The sequence below is a fragment of the Phoenix dactylifera genome, chromosome 5, assembly GCF_051530095.1.
Source record: "Phoenix dactylifera cultivar Ajwa chromosome 5, Ajwa_hap1_PhDact_Kaust_v1.1, whole genome shotgun sequence".
In the NCBI taxonomy this organism is placed as follows: domain Eukaryota; kingdom Viridiplantae; phylum Streptophyta; class Magnoliopsida; order Arecales; family Arecaceae; genus Phoenix; species Phoenix dactylifera.
In genome coordinates, this window is record NC_143194.1 from 18618785 (window position 1) to 18633934 (window position 15150).

The 15150-nt window shown below is 36.8% G+C and overlaps 1 protein-coding gene across 2 annotated transcripts; it reads left to right on the forward strand.

Moving 5' to 3' along the window:
* The first annotated feature begins 243 nt into the window (after positions 1–243).
* LOC103717266 (uncharacterized) lies at positions 244–14628 on the forward strand. 2 transcript variants are annotated; one of them, XM_008805584.5, is made up of 8 exons: positions 244–504; positions 10047–10127; positions 10207–10295; positions 10385–10459; positions 10574–10692; positions 10758–11003; positions 11260–11328; positions 14173–14628. In XM_008805584.5, exons 1-8 carry the CDS (start codon positions 382–384, stop codon positions 14262–14264), a joined length of 894 nt encoding a protein of 297 aa, XP_008803806.1. In that variant the 5' UTR covers positions 244–381; the 3' UTR covers positions 14265–14628. The 2 variants fall into 2 exon arrangements, with proteins under 2 accessions (XP_008803806.1, XP_008803807.1); XM_008805585.5 differs by having other exon boundaries at positions 10574–10677.
* Positions 14629–15150: the final 522 nt, after the last annotated feature.

Sequence of the window (15150 nt, forward strand, 5' to 3'; positions counted from 1 at the left end):
CATCGTTATCCCTTTCAACCCCGATTGGTTTGTGCACCATTGTGCAGACCAAAAATATGTGACCACCACAAACGAACGGCTACTAGACGGTCTACACAGGTAACGCGGGCCCACATGGATACGATGCGCTGACTTGATTGTACGGGTCACAATCCTGGTCGTTTTCACTCGTTTGTAATTCTCGCATTTCAGAAATTATTTGTGCCCTAATCTCCACGCACCCTGCCCCATCCGTATTGCCGGGGCCTTTTGCTTCTGAGGTTTTAGCTTATTTATAGTCTCCGCAGCTTTACTTCCCTTCTAGGGTTTTAGAGCTCTGGTCTGTTCCCATTTCCTCATCCCAAAACCCTAACCCTAGGAGTCTTCTCCTCTGCTCTAGCCATGGATAGATACCAGAGAGTGGAGAAGCCGCGGCCGGAATCCGCCATTAACGAGAACGAGATCCGAATCACCACCCAGGGCCTCATCCGGAACTATGTCAGCTACGCCTCCAGCCTCCTTCAGGTATATCGCTCTTACTCTCGCTGTCTCCTTTGAATAGAACCCTGGAATCTATTTTAATCTCGTAGTTTTTCGTTATCGATCGGGGGTTGTGGTCGTATCTGTGTGAAAATCTCCTCTGTGATTCAATCGGCATTTTTTCCCCCGATCTTTACCCGTGGGTTTCTTCCAGAGCCCATTTTTCTGGTACCGTAACCTTATTCGATTGGGTTCTGAGATTCTGATTTTGTTTTCCTTGGACGCCAGATTGCAACGATATATCATGTATTCTGTGCCATTTCTTTTCTTTCTTTTCCTGCCGGAGTGGGGTTGGGGGCGGGTGGTGGTTTTTTTTGTTTTGCCTTTTTTTTTTTTGAGGGGGGGGGGGGGGGGAAGTAAAATGGTTTTTTAGTGATATTCTATGTTCTTATCATGCACTATGTGCTGGTGTTATTTTTTTGTGTCGTACAATGGTTTTCTAGGGTTAGTCTACCCTTTTTATTTCTCTCATGAGCTGCTGTACTTTTTTTTAGTTAGAGCATGCTATCATTTTATAGACTTCGGTCGTTGCTTTTTTCATTTGTTTCTGGTGGGTAAGGTTGTTTGGATCATATTATTTATGTTGGTTCCCCCCCTTTCTGCCCATTCGCTTCTCAGGAGATATTTCACAATTCTAATGTTTCTCAACTAATATTATATTGACGGTTATGTTAATTAAAAATTGTACAGCGTTAAATTTGTTGATATTTGTTGTTTGGAGTTCTTTTTTGACCAGTAGGTTTGTCTATTTCTTTTGATGCCCTGTCTTCATAAAAGTATGCAACTGATTTGATCAGGTATAATTCACCTGCTTGAAGTTACGCGCAACCTATGAAAGTCTATAGATAGGTTCTGCCTATGCGGTGCATCATAATAAAATTAGCTGCCCCAGTTGGGATTTATGATGTTCATTAGAAAATGAGCATTGCTAGTGTATCTTTTCAAATTTTGTTGAATGGCAAATCAAGCTTTGAGATTTTTTTTCAAAGAAAAGTTATATATGCCAGTTATATGAGTATGTCATAAACTTATCCATCTATTGCATTACAAAGTTCCTTAATGAAAGTAGAAATTTCTCTTTCATGCATAATTTGGGGTTTCTTAGTGATGAATCTACTGTTTTCGTTTGCCACTGATGACACAAGGAGTGTTTGCTGCGTTTTCTCACACCTTTTCCATTTACTGTTTTAAAAACTTATTTTGAGCATTTCCTGGGAGGACATGTTTTTATTTGCTTGAAATGTCCCATAATCTTCACTTGCATAACAAAGTTTAGTTTCATATCAATTTTAGACTACAAAAATATTTAAAGCTTGTTTTATGATGCCATTTTATATCTCCATGAATTATCAGGTTTTATTTTAACTGATAGGGAGTAGAAGCATCTCACTAATGTGGCATTGCAAGGATCTAGTCTTGTGATGATATGGAAATACTAATAGCATCTTACTGGCATGGCATTGTTTAGGATCTAGTGCCATCACGATATCATCTTATCCTACTTTGTTCTACTTGTCCTTTGTATTGTTGTGGAGTCTCCTAATTGCAATTCCATGTATTGAATTTCTTTGATCGTACCTCATATAGTTGCATCCTGAAATTTCTCTATTCATTATGGTTTCTGAAATGGGTATATATTGCAAATTTGTAGTCCATCTGGATTTGCTGCACTAAGCCCATTAAGAAGGAGGACTTAAGTGACATTAGATAGGTTGAGAGGGTCAATTGATGAAGAAGACTCGTACAATTCGTAAGTTTTACAGCAATGTTACATGGACATGTGACACTGGTGTCAAGTGCGGCGCAAGTGTTTAGGAGTGTTAGATACAAGATCTTTCAAAAGATTGGGTATGGGGAACATGCCCATGTTACATAGACGTGTCCTTATTATATGTTTAAACATATGTATATAATGAATAGTTTTTTTGATCAATTTCTTTGTAATATGATGAAATTTCTTTGTAATATGATGAAATTCACAAAAGTTTTTGCTAAACTTAATATTAGACTTGAAAATTTCTAGGTATAAGTGCTAAAAGTTGATATGTAACTATGATGACATCATGATTCAATGTTTTGGAGTGTCAAGGATGTCATGAAGTATCCAGGATGTCTGAACACAACACAAACTGAGATTTTGAAGTGTATTGGTAACACTTTGCAATCGATGGTGAAGATTTTACCTATTGTGATGGTTGTGTTAAAGGCTTATGTTGATGGGTGTAATTTTTAGTAGTGTTCAATGAAAACAAAATTTCATAGTGTAGTTCCTGAATAGATATTATTTGTCTTATTTCTTTATGATTTTGTATTTGGATTGTCTAGAATCTCTTGATGGATTGAAGACTATTGATGGTTTGAGACTAATATGTACTATGTTTAATGTTTGTTATGCTTATCTTCTTTAGGATTTATATTATATGAGTCACAATCATGGTGCATATCTCCCTATGCTTAACATTTGAATTTGGAGGCCGTTGGTATTAATTGATTGAAGAAAGAGAGGAACCAAAAAAAGTAGAATAAGTACTGTAAATTGGAATAAGTTTTCAAAGTAGAGAGATCTACATTCTATTTGTAATGAGCTGCATAGCTGCATAGATGTTTTTCACCCCTAAATATAAATTTTTGATATCTTAAGGTGGTATTTGATTTGGATTTAAATGAGGAGGGATATAAAGGCCCCTTTCAACCCATTTGTTCCACTTTAAACCACCAAACTTTAGAAAACTAACTAAATATTTTGAGGGCAAAGTGCCTGTACCTTTTCCATTGAATCTTGAGTAAACTATTCTATCCTGGAGGACGGAGTAGTTTATTCTGGTGTAAAATGAGTTAGGAGCAAGTTAACCTATTTACTTTGGGTTTTGCCACAGTCAAATGCAGCCTAAGTGACCAAGGAAGAAATTTGAGATAGGACAAGACCTGTCGACATGGAATTTGGACCTTGTATGGGATCTTTGAGACTTGCTGGCTTAATTGAATTACTTCATAGGAGTTGACTTCAAACCTTAAGTCTAGTGGTTGATTCTGAGCGTAATAGATGGTCACAAGTAGTGAAAACTTAGGTATCCTAGGGGAAGATCAGCCTGCTTTCTATGAATTTGTGCATTATTATATTTGGATAGAAGGCAAAGGAACAAGAAATACATCAATTGTTATTCTTGGGTTTGAAAAAATTAGGTTTCATGTGCAATATTAGGAGTGTGAAAGGGATTTGTTATTTTTTTGTTGGAAACATGTGGTGAATATAGTTGGTAACTAAATCCTAGGTTTTAAATCAAAGCATGAGGATGTGAGTTTTATTAAGCTAGAAGAAAGTGGAGAAAGTCTCAGATTGAACTGAGATGAAGAATGTTTTTACAAGGTTAAATCTATGTTGTAGATTTATGCAGGCTTGGTTCTAAAATGAGAGTTATCTTAATAAAGTAAATGAGGGAATAAAAGGATGATTTACTAGGAGTCAGTGCATGGAAAAATATTTTATTGTATTCTATGTAACTTATCGTTTGCTAACTTGCTGGCATAGCAAGGAAAGTATTGCATGTTGACAATATTAGGCTGTATAAGAGTAGAAAAACCCAGTATACTTTGTTATGGGCTAAAGTGTAATGCAAAAGACTTAGAAAGTATAGGTAAATCATTCTGAACACCAGTGTTTTATTTGTGTATGACAGTTGGAGCAAGTTTCTATCACTGTATGTCCATTTAAACCTTAATTGTCATTTTCAACATTACCCATCATGAGGGCGAACCAAGATCAATCCTCTATTCATTTTTCTCTATATTTTTTAAAACAATACAAGTCAATGAGTGTCTAATTGAATTTGTATATGTGCACAAAGTCAACTGAGGATTAGAGGATTTAGGCAAGAAATGACTGTTCCCTCAAATTTTAATGAAACTGCGAGAACCTAAAAATTAACATGTTGATCATGATTGCCATCTTGAATCATGTGACCAATATTAAGCAAATCTGGATACCTTTAACATAAACCAAATCAAAACCTTCATTTAATTAATAAAGGTAATTCAGTTTGTGAGTGCTTGAAGCATAGATGATAGGTAAATTTTTGTTTTTTTTAAGTCATTATAAGTGTTGTTGTCCGTATTAACAGTGAGGGTGATATGAATCATCATTATGGTTCTTAGTTTTATGCATTATTGATGCTGCTAATGATCCATTTCTTTTGTGATTTTGACTATTTGGGCTCAAATCTTATTTTAAGCATGAACCCAATATATTGAAAATGCATAATGCATTTTTAGAATTCAGATTACATCATTGATCTTGATTTACAATGTCTAAAATGCCTGAAAACCCAAAATATACTATTTAGAAATTTCTGACATGTGTAATAAATGTTTAGAAAATGTATAGTTTCAGCCGTAAATTGTAATGATATCCATCCTGTCTTTTCCCAGCTATTTAGCTCCAGCTTTCTGGAGTCTCATTCACCAAGTATTTTGATCTAAGGCCACCTGAGATTTCACTCCAAGCTTCTCCATGCCTTTCCTCACAACCTTCATCCAGGTTACGCTAGGTCTTCCCTTCTTTTTCCTGCAACCTTCAACCCATTAAAATACCTTTCCGCCCCCTTAGATCTTCATCGTACATGGAATAAAGGACCTCTCTTTTTTTTTTCCTTCCAGTAGCGAGGTACCTAAATTATGGTTTAGAAATATCCAACCTTGGTAATCTTTAGCTTATGCTTGTTTTTAGATGCAGGGATTCTGAGCTTTGCTGTGGGTTTTAAACATATGTAGTTAATTGTTATTTTTGTACATTAGTTCTATGATATCATTCATCTTGTACCCAAATTGTTCATAGGTTTGGAGCTCCCAAATATTTGACTTTTGGATTTTTAAGCTTTTTTAAAAAATAGATCATGACCAGCAATGTAACTTTTCAGGTTAGATGATCCATATTGTGTTTTGCATGGTAAATTTTGGGTTTGAATTATTCTGAGAGGATTTGCTTGTGCACATAAATTGTAGTACAAACTGTAATACCTATCAAGTCTTGGCCAACTACATGGAGTTGGCTTTATAAACCATAATCTGTTAAGGTTTATTCCCATTAACGGTTGCCTTTGTATTATTTATAAGGTTTATGGTCCTCATGTTCTTAGATGATTGCTTAGGTTTTACCCTGTTTGTAGACCCTTGGAATGGGTTTGAGTACCTCTCTTTATGAAAACCTTTTGAAACATTTGCTGCATACACACATACTATCTCAATTAGTTAGTTCTCAGTTGATGTAACTCCTATACCTCAAGATATATGCTTATTCTTCAACTTATTTTGGTTATTTGCTACACATACATCTCAACATTATCATTTCTGTCATCTTTGTTGGTGTGCAAGATCATCTGCATTCTTGTTAACATTTCTTTATATCTTTCCACTAATTGCATAAGCATCAAGATGATATCTATCATTGACCTTGCATAGAACAACAGAATTGATTACTATATTAACATTTGTTGTTGCCATTTTCTGTAACTTTTGCTGTGCCTTGTAACTTATCAAAAAGCTTTATTAAACAATAGCCTTGTACATGGATTTCATTACAGTTTGGCTTGATAAAGAGCAAGGTTTGAAAAGTTGAGTATAGTGGCTCCTTACTGGCCGGTACCTACCATACTGGACTTAAGTTGGTAAGGAAGCCAATAAGGCAGGGCCTGGTATGCTCAGGGATATGCCAAACTGAGCCATGTACCACCCTAATCGGCTTTGTATTGGGCAGATTGGGCCTGAATCAGCTTTGAACTGCACCAAATCAAGCAGTACCGGCCATGGCTACTTGGGATGAACTTTAATTGGGTATTTTGCTTCAAAAATATCCAAAAAGAATGAATAAACTACTACAATGATTTGATGTCGATAAGCATTTGTACACAAATGCTTAATTGTAAGGCTAGTTATTCTTTTACTAATTAGGCAAATAATAGGATATGAAATCTTAATTGTCAAAATTAACATAAAAATCATTCTCCTAGCTTACATGATTGTCTCAAAAAGACCTAGGTTGAAAAAATTTAGGAATTTATTGAAAGAACATAAATTGGATTATAGATAATATAATATGGCAGAACTTGTTCTGATAATTATTAAGAAACTACACGATCTACTAAACATAATTGATGTTTATTTAAGATAACATATTTTTATATCATTAGTGAACTGTTAGATATATAAATAAAAATTCTTTTACCTAAATCAATGGCTCCTGAATATCTCTATTATTATGTAGTCTATGCACATAAACTATAGTTTGAAAATGAATTTCGTCCTTTATCATGTAGTTTGTATGTCTTTAATTATGTACACACAAGAATTAGATAATTTGTTGATATATATTTACTCGATAATCAAACTGATTGTAATAATTGTAAGTTAAGAGCTATTAGCAAGATTCATGATTGAATATGATTGTTATTGTTGTAAACTTCATAACCTATTTCAAAAACTTCAGATGACATCAAATTGGATGACTAAGACACTCAAATGGATACTCTTATCTGATCAAGGAAATTCATAAGAAAAATGCATAAAAAATGGAGACCAAAATTGATAGTACTAAAGGCATATGGTCCTTGTCAAAATGTACTGGTGTATACTTTTTGTTGATACAGCACGCAATGTAATCCGTTCCTCAACCATCTTATACTTGTTATTTTTAGACCTTGCCAAAGAGTTATTGAAGGCAGCTATATTTTTCCAGGTCTCTCATCAGAAGAGAATTTCAATCAACTATTTTTGCATCTACTGCTGCCCACACAGCATAGAAGACAAATTGCATCATCTTTCTCTACACTTGATTTTTGACTGCTTTTTTCAACATCATTATTCCCTCCCTGCAGTTTCTTCTGTGATGTCTATTCAACTTAACCTTTGTCTATTTAGCACATATAAGAACTCGACCTTGGACAGTTTTCGACATGCTAGCTAATTTGAGATGCTAGAAAGTTTATGGTGAAAGACATACGTTTGTGAATACATGGTTCATAATTCTTGTTTTGGACTATGTGTCAGCTAACCAAGGAACTGAAAACAATTTGTTAAATTGAAACATTTAATGAACAACGTTGTTGAGTGTCTGATTCTGGTCAGGTTCCATGGAAGATACTATATATTTTGCTTACAACCAAGTTCAATGCATCGAAATACTTTTAGATTGTTCTGGATCTTATATCTTCTGTCAAACTAAAATAAATTGACTGGAATCTGAAAGGAAAATGTATTGTCAAGGCAGTGTCTGATTGTAGGTTAGAGGTGAATTATGCTGCTTACCACCCAAACATGGCCTCTTTTTTCCCATGTTAAATTTAGTCAGTCAGTGGTAGAAACTCACTTAGCAGGTTAATGTCACACTGGTGGTGAAATACTATTAACCCTACTTTTAACCCATCTCTTCTCTCTTCTTCACCTCTTTCCTCATCTAATCCAGGAAGCTAGAGAGCCTCAACAAAATTGGGGTTTTTCATTAATCCAGGGCAAAAGGAATACTGGAACATTTGCAGGTCAGGGATAGCTAATCCAGGGTTTGCTACCCTGCAACCAAACATAGCCTAAGAGGCTGAAAGTCATGTTTGGTGAAATCTACGTACTAATGCTCGCTGCTAGGACCAATGGATCTTGACAAAATAAACAAATGGCAATCCATTTTCTGATCAATCCATTTTATAAGTGCAATCGTTCATTCTATATAAAAATGGGAAGCATGTGAATGTGCTACTATTTGCCTTTTCTTACAATATTATTAAAATTGCCTTATTTTATACAAAATCGAATTATGTGGTGTTCCAATTTTTGGATTTTGGTTTCTAAGCACTGTTGAATCTAGTTTTGGCATTATATGTAAGGGCCGTGTGCTGGTTCTTATTTAGTAGTCATAAGTATTTCTTGTCAAGACCATAAGGCTAACATGAAAATGCCATGATTCATGACGAAAGAGAGGAAGTTAAGACACGAGGAGCCAATTATGTTTGAGCATTTATTTTGATATATTTGGTTCTTTATGGTACTAGCTGGAGTCTGCTTATGATCAAATGATTCTTATACTTCTATAGCTTATAATCAAGGTTTGCTCTAACAGTGCGCATTGCGCCATACTGGGCATACCGTAATAGTATCAATATTGGTACCAAATTAAGATTCGGAACATGGGGTGTACTGAGTCTCCATATACCGAACCAACCCCATATTAGGCGTACCAACACTGTACCAGCATGGTATCGGAATGGGGTCTAGAACCAAGATGGTAAGCCTTGGTTATAATTAGTCAGTTTGAACTTCAAATCGATGAATTGGGTTGTCTGTTAAAGTGTTGAAACCCTTCTCGACTCAATCTGAAACACGACATAGAAATGAAATAAATATTTGAAAGATTTTATCTTTAGCTATTTCTAATGTGTAATATTGGAAAAAAGGAATTGCTGCCTTCTTCCATAAAGAAAGTTGTACAGCGAAATAATTAGACGTTCTATGAAATCTATATTAGCATCAGATATTTGAATCTAGATTATTATTTCATTTAGAACACGGTCTTATTTTTTTTTAAGATGGCGTTTGTCATCACTTTTTGTTTCAGTTTTCATTTTATTAAAAAAATAAAACCAATTCCAAGTTTATTTTTCTGAAAATTGAAAACCCAAAACTTGTTTGGTAGTCAGGTTAAGTTTATGGCAGCAGTGCCGGCTTGTATTGGTTGATGGCTGGCGTGTGGCTGTGGGTCGCTTTGGTTTTCAAAACATTTTTTTTTGTTTCCATAATTTCTAGAAACTAAGAGTTTTCAAAAAATTGAAAATAGAAATTGGGTTACCAGACAACAATTGATTTCTGTGTCTGAAAAAATTGAAAACTGCAAACTGGAAGTGATGTCTAACAAGGCAAAATAATGTAGAGAGTGGGTACAGAATGGGTTTTCTCTGAGACATTCGTTGGCCTTCAATTGAAGTTTCTTGGTTGAACTTGCCAGGGACTCTATTGTGTGGGGTAATTGGGCCTTGCATAATCTTGCTGTGATGCTAAGACTTATTAATCTTCCGTTAATTTTTAGTTTTTCTCTGAGTGTTTTTGGATTTTTTTTATTTTTATAGTTTCGACTATGTATTGGAGTTAATTGAAGGTTGACTAGTGAAAATTTTATTCTTTTCTGGCAAAAACTTGTTGCTTTGCAGAAATTGCTAATGATTAAGTTCTGTTAATCTTGTTTCATGCGATTTTGATATCATATTATAATCATGAGTCCATGAAAGCCTTGCTCATGAAAGCCAAAACTATCATTTCTTGTTCAAGGAGAGGTACTTTCTTTTATCTATCTAAAAAATATAATGCAGAAAAATTCTGCTCTTTCATTTCTTCGCCTACTAATAATTTCTTTTTTCTTTTTTTCACTGAATGAGATCTTGTAATTATTTTCCATGGATGTCTTTGTATGTACTGATAATGTGTATGCAGGCTTTGGTGGTATTCAGAAACTAATTTTATGTTTGTTATTTTGGGGATGTTGTTTTGATCAGGAAAAAAGGGTCAGAGAGATTGTCTTGAAGGCTATGGGACAGGCAATCAGCAAGACTGTGGCCATTGCAGAGATTATAAAGGTTGATTTTCAGTTCTCCATATGCTATTTTGTCTGCTTTTATGCCTGAAAGCTTCTTCACCCATTTATTTTGAATGCAGAAAAGGATTCCTGGGTTACATCAAGATACGGCTATCAGTTCAGTCAGTATCACTGATGTATGGGAACCAATTGAGGAGGGCCTTGTACCGTTAAGTTTCTTATTGCTCACACTATATAAGTAATTACAGACTTGAATAGACGTTGGTGATATATTTTACAGTATATACCTTGTTGCAGATTGGAGATGACGCGCCATGTTTCCATGATATCAATATCTCTGTCAACCAGAGAGCTCAACAAGAACTCCCCTGGGTAATTTATGTGATATTTTTTCTGTGGAGCTGATATGTAATTGCCAATCTACTTAGTAGGTGTCATCCATGTTATTTTAATGCTGTTTTGATTTTTGTCGCCTTTGTTTGGTAGGTATCAAGCTCCATTACATGCAGAGCAGCCAAAACAACAGCAAAAATTCCAGCAGCCACAGCAGTATCAACAACAGCAGCAATATCAACCTAGACAAGCACAAGGTCAACTTAATGAAGGTACAATCTGTTATTGATAGGACTTTTGATGATTGAAACCACTGATAATTTTCTACTTGATAAAGATTCATATGGACGTGCACGCGGTCGAGGTAGAGGAAGAGGAAGGGGTTGGGGTAGAGGAGGATATGGTGGATATGGCGGATATGGCAACAATCCAGGTGGATACGGTGGATATGGCAACAGCAATGGTGGATACGGTGGATATGGAAACAGCAATGGTGGATACGGTGGATATGGCAACAGCAATGGGGGATACGGTGGATATGGCAACAACAATGGTGGATACGGTGGATATGGCAACAATCGAGGTACGCAAAATTCTTAATTAACATGTATTTGTCAGATGCTTGATCAGGTGGCTTCCTTGGCTGGCCTATAGGGTGCAGCTTAGTTTAAGCTAATATAACTTCTAGCCAGAAATTGAACTAATTGATTGGAAGCCAGAATAGGGCAGAGTTCTCTCACAAGAAACATCATTAAACTGACATTCTTTGAGTCTAGATTTCACCTTTATTTTCTGAGTTCTTTTTTGTTAATGGTCGTTGAATTTTCTGTTCATGGTAGAAAATGGTGGATATAACTGGAACTGGGGCCGGGGTGGTGGGCGAGGTAGAGGTGGTTGGGGCTATCGTGGTAAGCCTTCAATAATCATTTCTATGCCTTGCATTGCTATTTTACATGATTTTAAGGTATTACCTATGCACTTGGATAAATTCGGCTAATGAATTTGAGATAAATGCATATCTCTGGTTATAGTCTCTGCAACATTCACAGTGCTTTCAGGAAATTGACATTTAGCGAGTTCAAAATCAATGTTGATCTAATGTCACATTGGTCATAACTTGTGAATGTCTCTGACTCCAAATTAATTCAGGCACTCTTACCCTGTTTTCTCAATTTTAGATGTATGATCTTGCAACTCTGTTAATAAGGTCTGCCCGAATGAGTTGGATTCTGTCTAGGAATGGTATTGAGCTCAGGCTGGCTTGAGCCATGGTGGGCTGTACCTAAATTGTCATGTGCTTAAGACTTATCTGATCTGAGCTTTGCATCAGTAGTCTCAGATTTTGTCCCAAAATAGATTTGAGTTGGGTGACCATTGCCCTTGTTTTGTGGTCTTGGGCTTGATGCATGCACAGATGTGGACAACACACGAACATAAATTTTATTGTGTGGGTAGGCGGGCATTTGAGTATGTGTACATATTTGTCTCATGCATGTACTTCTGTCTATGGAGATAGGGTGGGAAGAAGGCCTTTTCATCCATTGTGAAAACCAATTATTGGGCTTACAAAATGGAAATCTAAACTATTTTATATGATTTGTAAGGCCCATGATGCTCTATAAACAAAGAATCATGTGCTTTGAAAACCTTTTGCCTATGCATCAAGTCTCCCTAAAATCAAAACACTGTTTTGCCATTAAGACTATAAATTTGGCATGACTTGATGCATAAGCAGAGTGTCCAAAATATTGAGTTTTTGATAGGCCTTTTAGGCATTGTAGTTCACATTTGAGGGTTTGAATTTCTCCTTCATAACCCGCAACCGTTAAAGCTGCAATTGGTTCCACTGTGTATTTATGATTAAGGGTTGAAAAACCAACCATACCATGATATATACCGTGCCATAACATGGTGTGTATAATCGTGTACTGCCCTGTATTGGCAAACCATTAGTTGATATGGGGGTGTATTGCAGTACATATGATACCAAATATAATCTTTTGTACTGTGGATTTCATCTGAATCACATTAAATTACACACCTCATAGATGCTATGCATGTGTAATTTTATCTTTGTGATTCTGTGAAGCCAGATGTAGCATCTAAATCACATTAAATTACATACCTAATGACTATCTACCTCATGATTTTGCTGAGACTTTCTGAGTCAAAGTAGGAGTATAAGATATGAATTACTTGCATGCCACAAATAGATGGTCATCTAATTTAAGCTTGAGTGGTTTTCAAGTGTGTGGGCGATGCTCACGCACCCACACTCACACCCACACACCCACCTTGTAGGGTGCCAAATCCCAAGCTGCCAGGCAGATCGGATCTGAGTTAAGTTAATGTTGGATCTTTTTCTGTTTGAGCTGCCCAGCTTTCATAAACTGGTCTGGCTTTGCACTTATTGCGATTCCTTCATCTTCCATCTTGGCTTCCCCAATGCTAAACCCTCTCTATTTCTTTTTCTTTCTCAAGATTAATACAAACAAGTCCTAGATAAAAAGGGGAAAAACAGAAAAAAAGGAAGAGGAAGAGGGAGAGTTTTTGGAGGAAGTCAATTCATGAGTGGTGATTTGAGATTGAGGATGTGTGTGATGTCTTTTTAAGAAGGGAGGGAATAGAAGAGGGAGAGTTTTTGGAGGTTTCTAATTCAGAGACAGAATTAGGGATGAATATGATGGCTTTTGATTTCATATTTTTTGTCCTATTTCCCATACAACAAGCTGTGGTTCAAATGAGTTGGATGGATTCTTTTGTTTGAGAAAAAGATTTTCCTTTGTCCTTTATACAGTCTGGGCTCTCTTGTGGTTTGCACTGACCGCCACCCTCTCTTCTCTTCTCCCAATCCTTGACAAGCAGATAAAGAAATCAAAACTCCCACTCTTATGTTTCTTTTCTGATTCTTTTACTATTCCTATTCCATTATCTTATATTTTCAGAAAAAATAGTAAATACAAATGATTGCCATGTTTTCCTTAGATTATGTAAAACCGTCAATGGTGGTCAATGTGTCTTCTTGAAATTATCCAAGACATGAGCATCCTTGAGCCACTGGTCTATGAGAGGGGGGATGATTTCATTCTATCTTTTATACCTGGGCAAGGGAGGAGCCACAAAGTCTGTAGGGGATCTTGAAGTTAGAGAGAATGGAAGAATTACCAGAGAGGGCAGTGAAAGAGAGAGAAAGGCAGAAACCATCATGATGATGCAGAGCGGGAGTAGTTTAGGTTTTTGCCTGATTATATATTGGAGATGGACCAGTTTAGATTTTTCTTACTCTATGAAACCAGATGGGTTGAAGAGAAAGGTACCTCTGTTATCGTTGAGTAGGGTGGGTTCTAGCTGTCCAACCAGGTGGTAGTACAAGATGGGTGTGCCTTATTGTGTGTGCGCGCGCCAGCCAGATGCCTGAGCTGGCTCAAGTTGAGCCATCCATCTGGTTGTTGGGCGTCGAAGACACCTGGGAAAAATAATATGCTCAACTAGATAATAAAAGCCTATGGGGATCAAACTAGTCACTCCACTTGGAGATATTTGTTAAGCTTTTATGAGGCCAGCTTATTTTACCTTCTATGTGCTGCTAGCTTTTTATGTATTACATACACATGCATAGGGGGAGGCACATTGTCATTCCACGGTGTTTCCTTTGTATTGAATCCTTCACGAACTTGGACCTTCAGTAAATTTGATCCATAAAAAAGTCTGCTATCAATGACATACGCGTCCTTTTGCTTTTGACATGACAGGAGTGGGAGGCAGGGGTGGAGGTCCAGGAGGAAGAGGTTATGGCCGTGGACGGGGAAGGATGGGTGGCCGCGGGAGGGGGAATCAGGCCTGATATAGTGGTTATGGCGCGTAATGTTCTTGTGCATGCTTGTTTTTAGGGGAAAAAATATAATATATCTATCAAGGAACTTGTTTGGGGCCATCAAATGTGAGATGTGGATATTTGGCACAGGGTGTAATGGTGTAATCAAAGTGGTTCTGTGTCTACTCTATTACATGTCAAAGTTGGCAGGCCAAGTTTGTTTGTTTCCTATGGTTGCCGAAGTTCTTATAGCATGCTGTAATTCACTCGCCAATTTCCCTCCTTGGTGTATCTAAGAGGTACATTTTTCATAGTGCATATTTCTTGAAACTTTGGATGGATCTACTATGGCCTCCTTTTTCAAATCAATTTGATCGGTTGTTTTGAGCATTCAGCTTCTGGGTTTTCTTTTCTTCTCCCGTTCTTCCAATTTCCTTGGATGGAGTTACCCAAAGCTTTTCGATTGTTGGACTGCTGCAAGTATAACTTGAGATGATGTCGGTAGGCTTTAGACTTGGCTGGTTATTACTGTATCGCAGTGTAAAGAGCCTTGTGATACGCACGCACGGCTGCTTTTTAAGGTTGGGCGTTGGGTTCGGCTCGAGTGAGTTCAGGTTCGGCTTGGTTTAAATATTAAGTCTGTGTTTCAGGCTGGGTTCGAATCGATGCTTGGGTTGATTTGGGTGCAGTCTAAAGCCTGGGGTTGTTCTCTAGTTCTTCTCTCTCTCTCTCTCTCTCTCTCTCTCCATATCCCTTATTTCTTCTTTCTCAATCTCCTAATCTCTTCATTCCTCTCCTTGTTTTTGTGGCCTTGTTGGTTACCGGCTCCTTTGCTCAACTCTACCATCTCCATGATGAGCCCATGACTAAACCCATCAGGCCACAACGGGTTCGGAAACCAAACCTCCGTTACCTG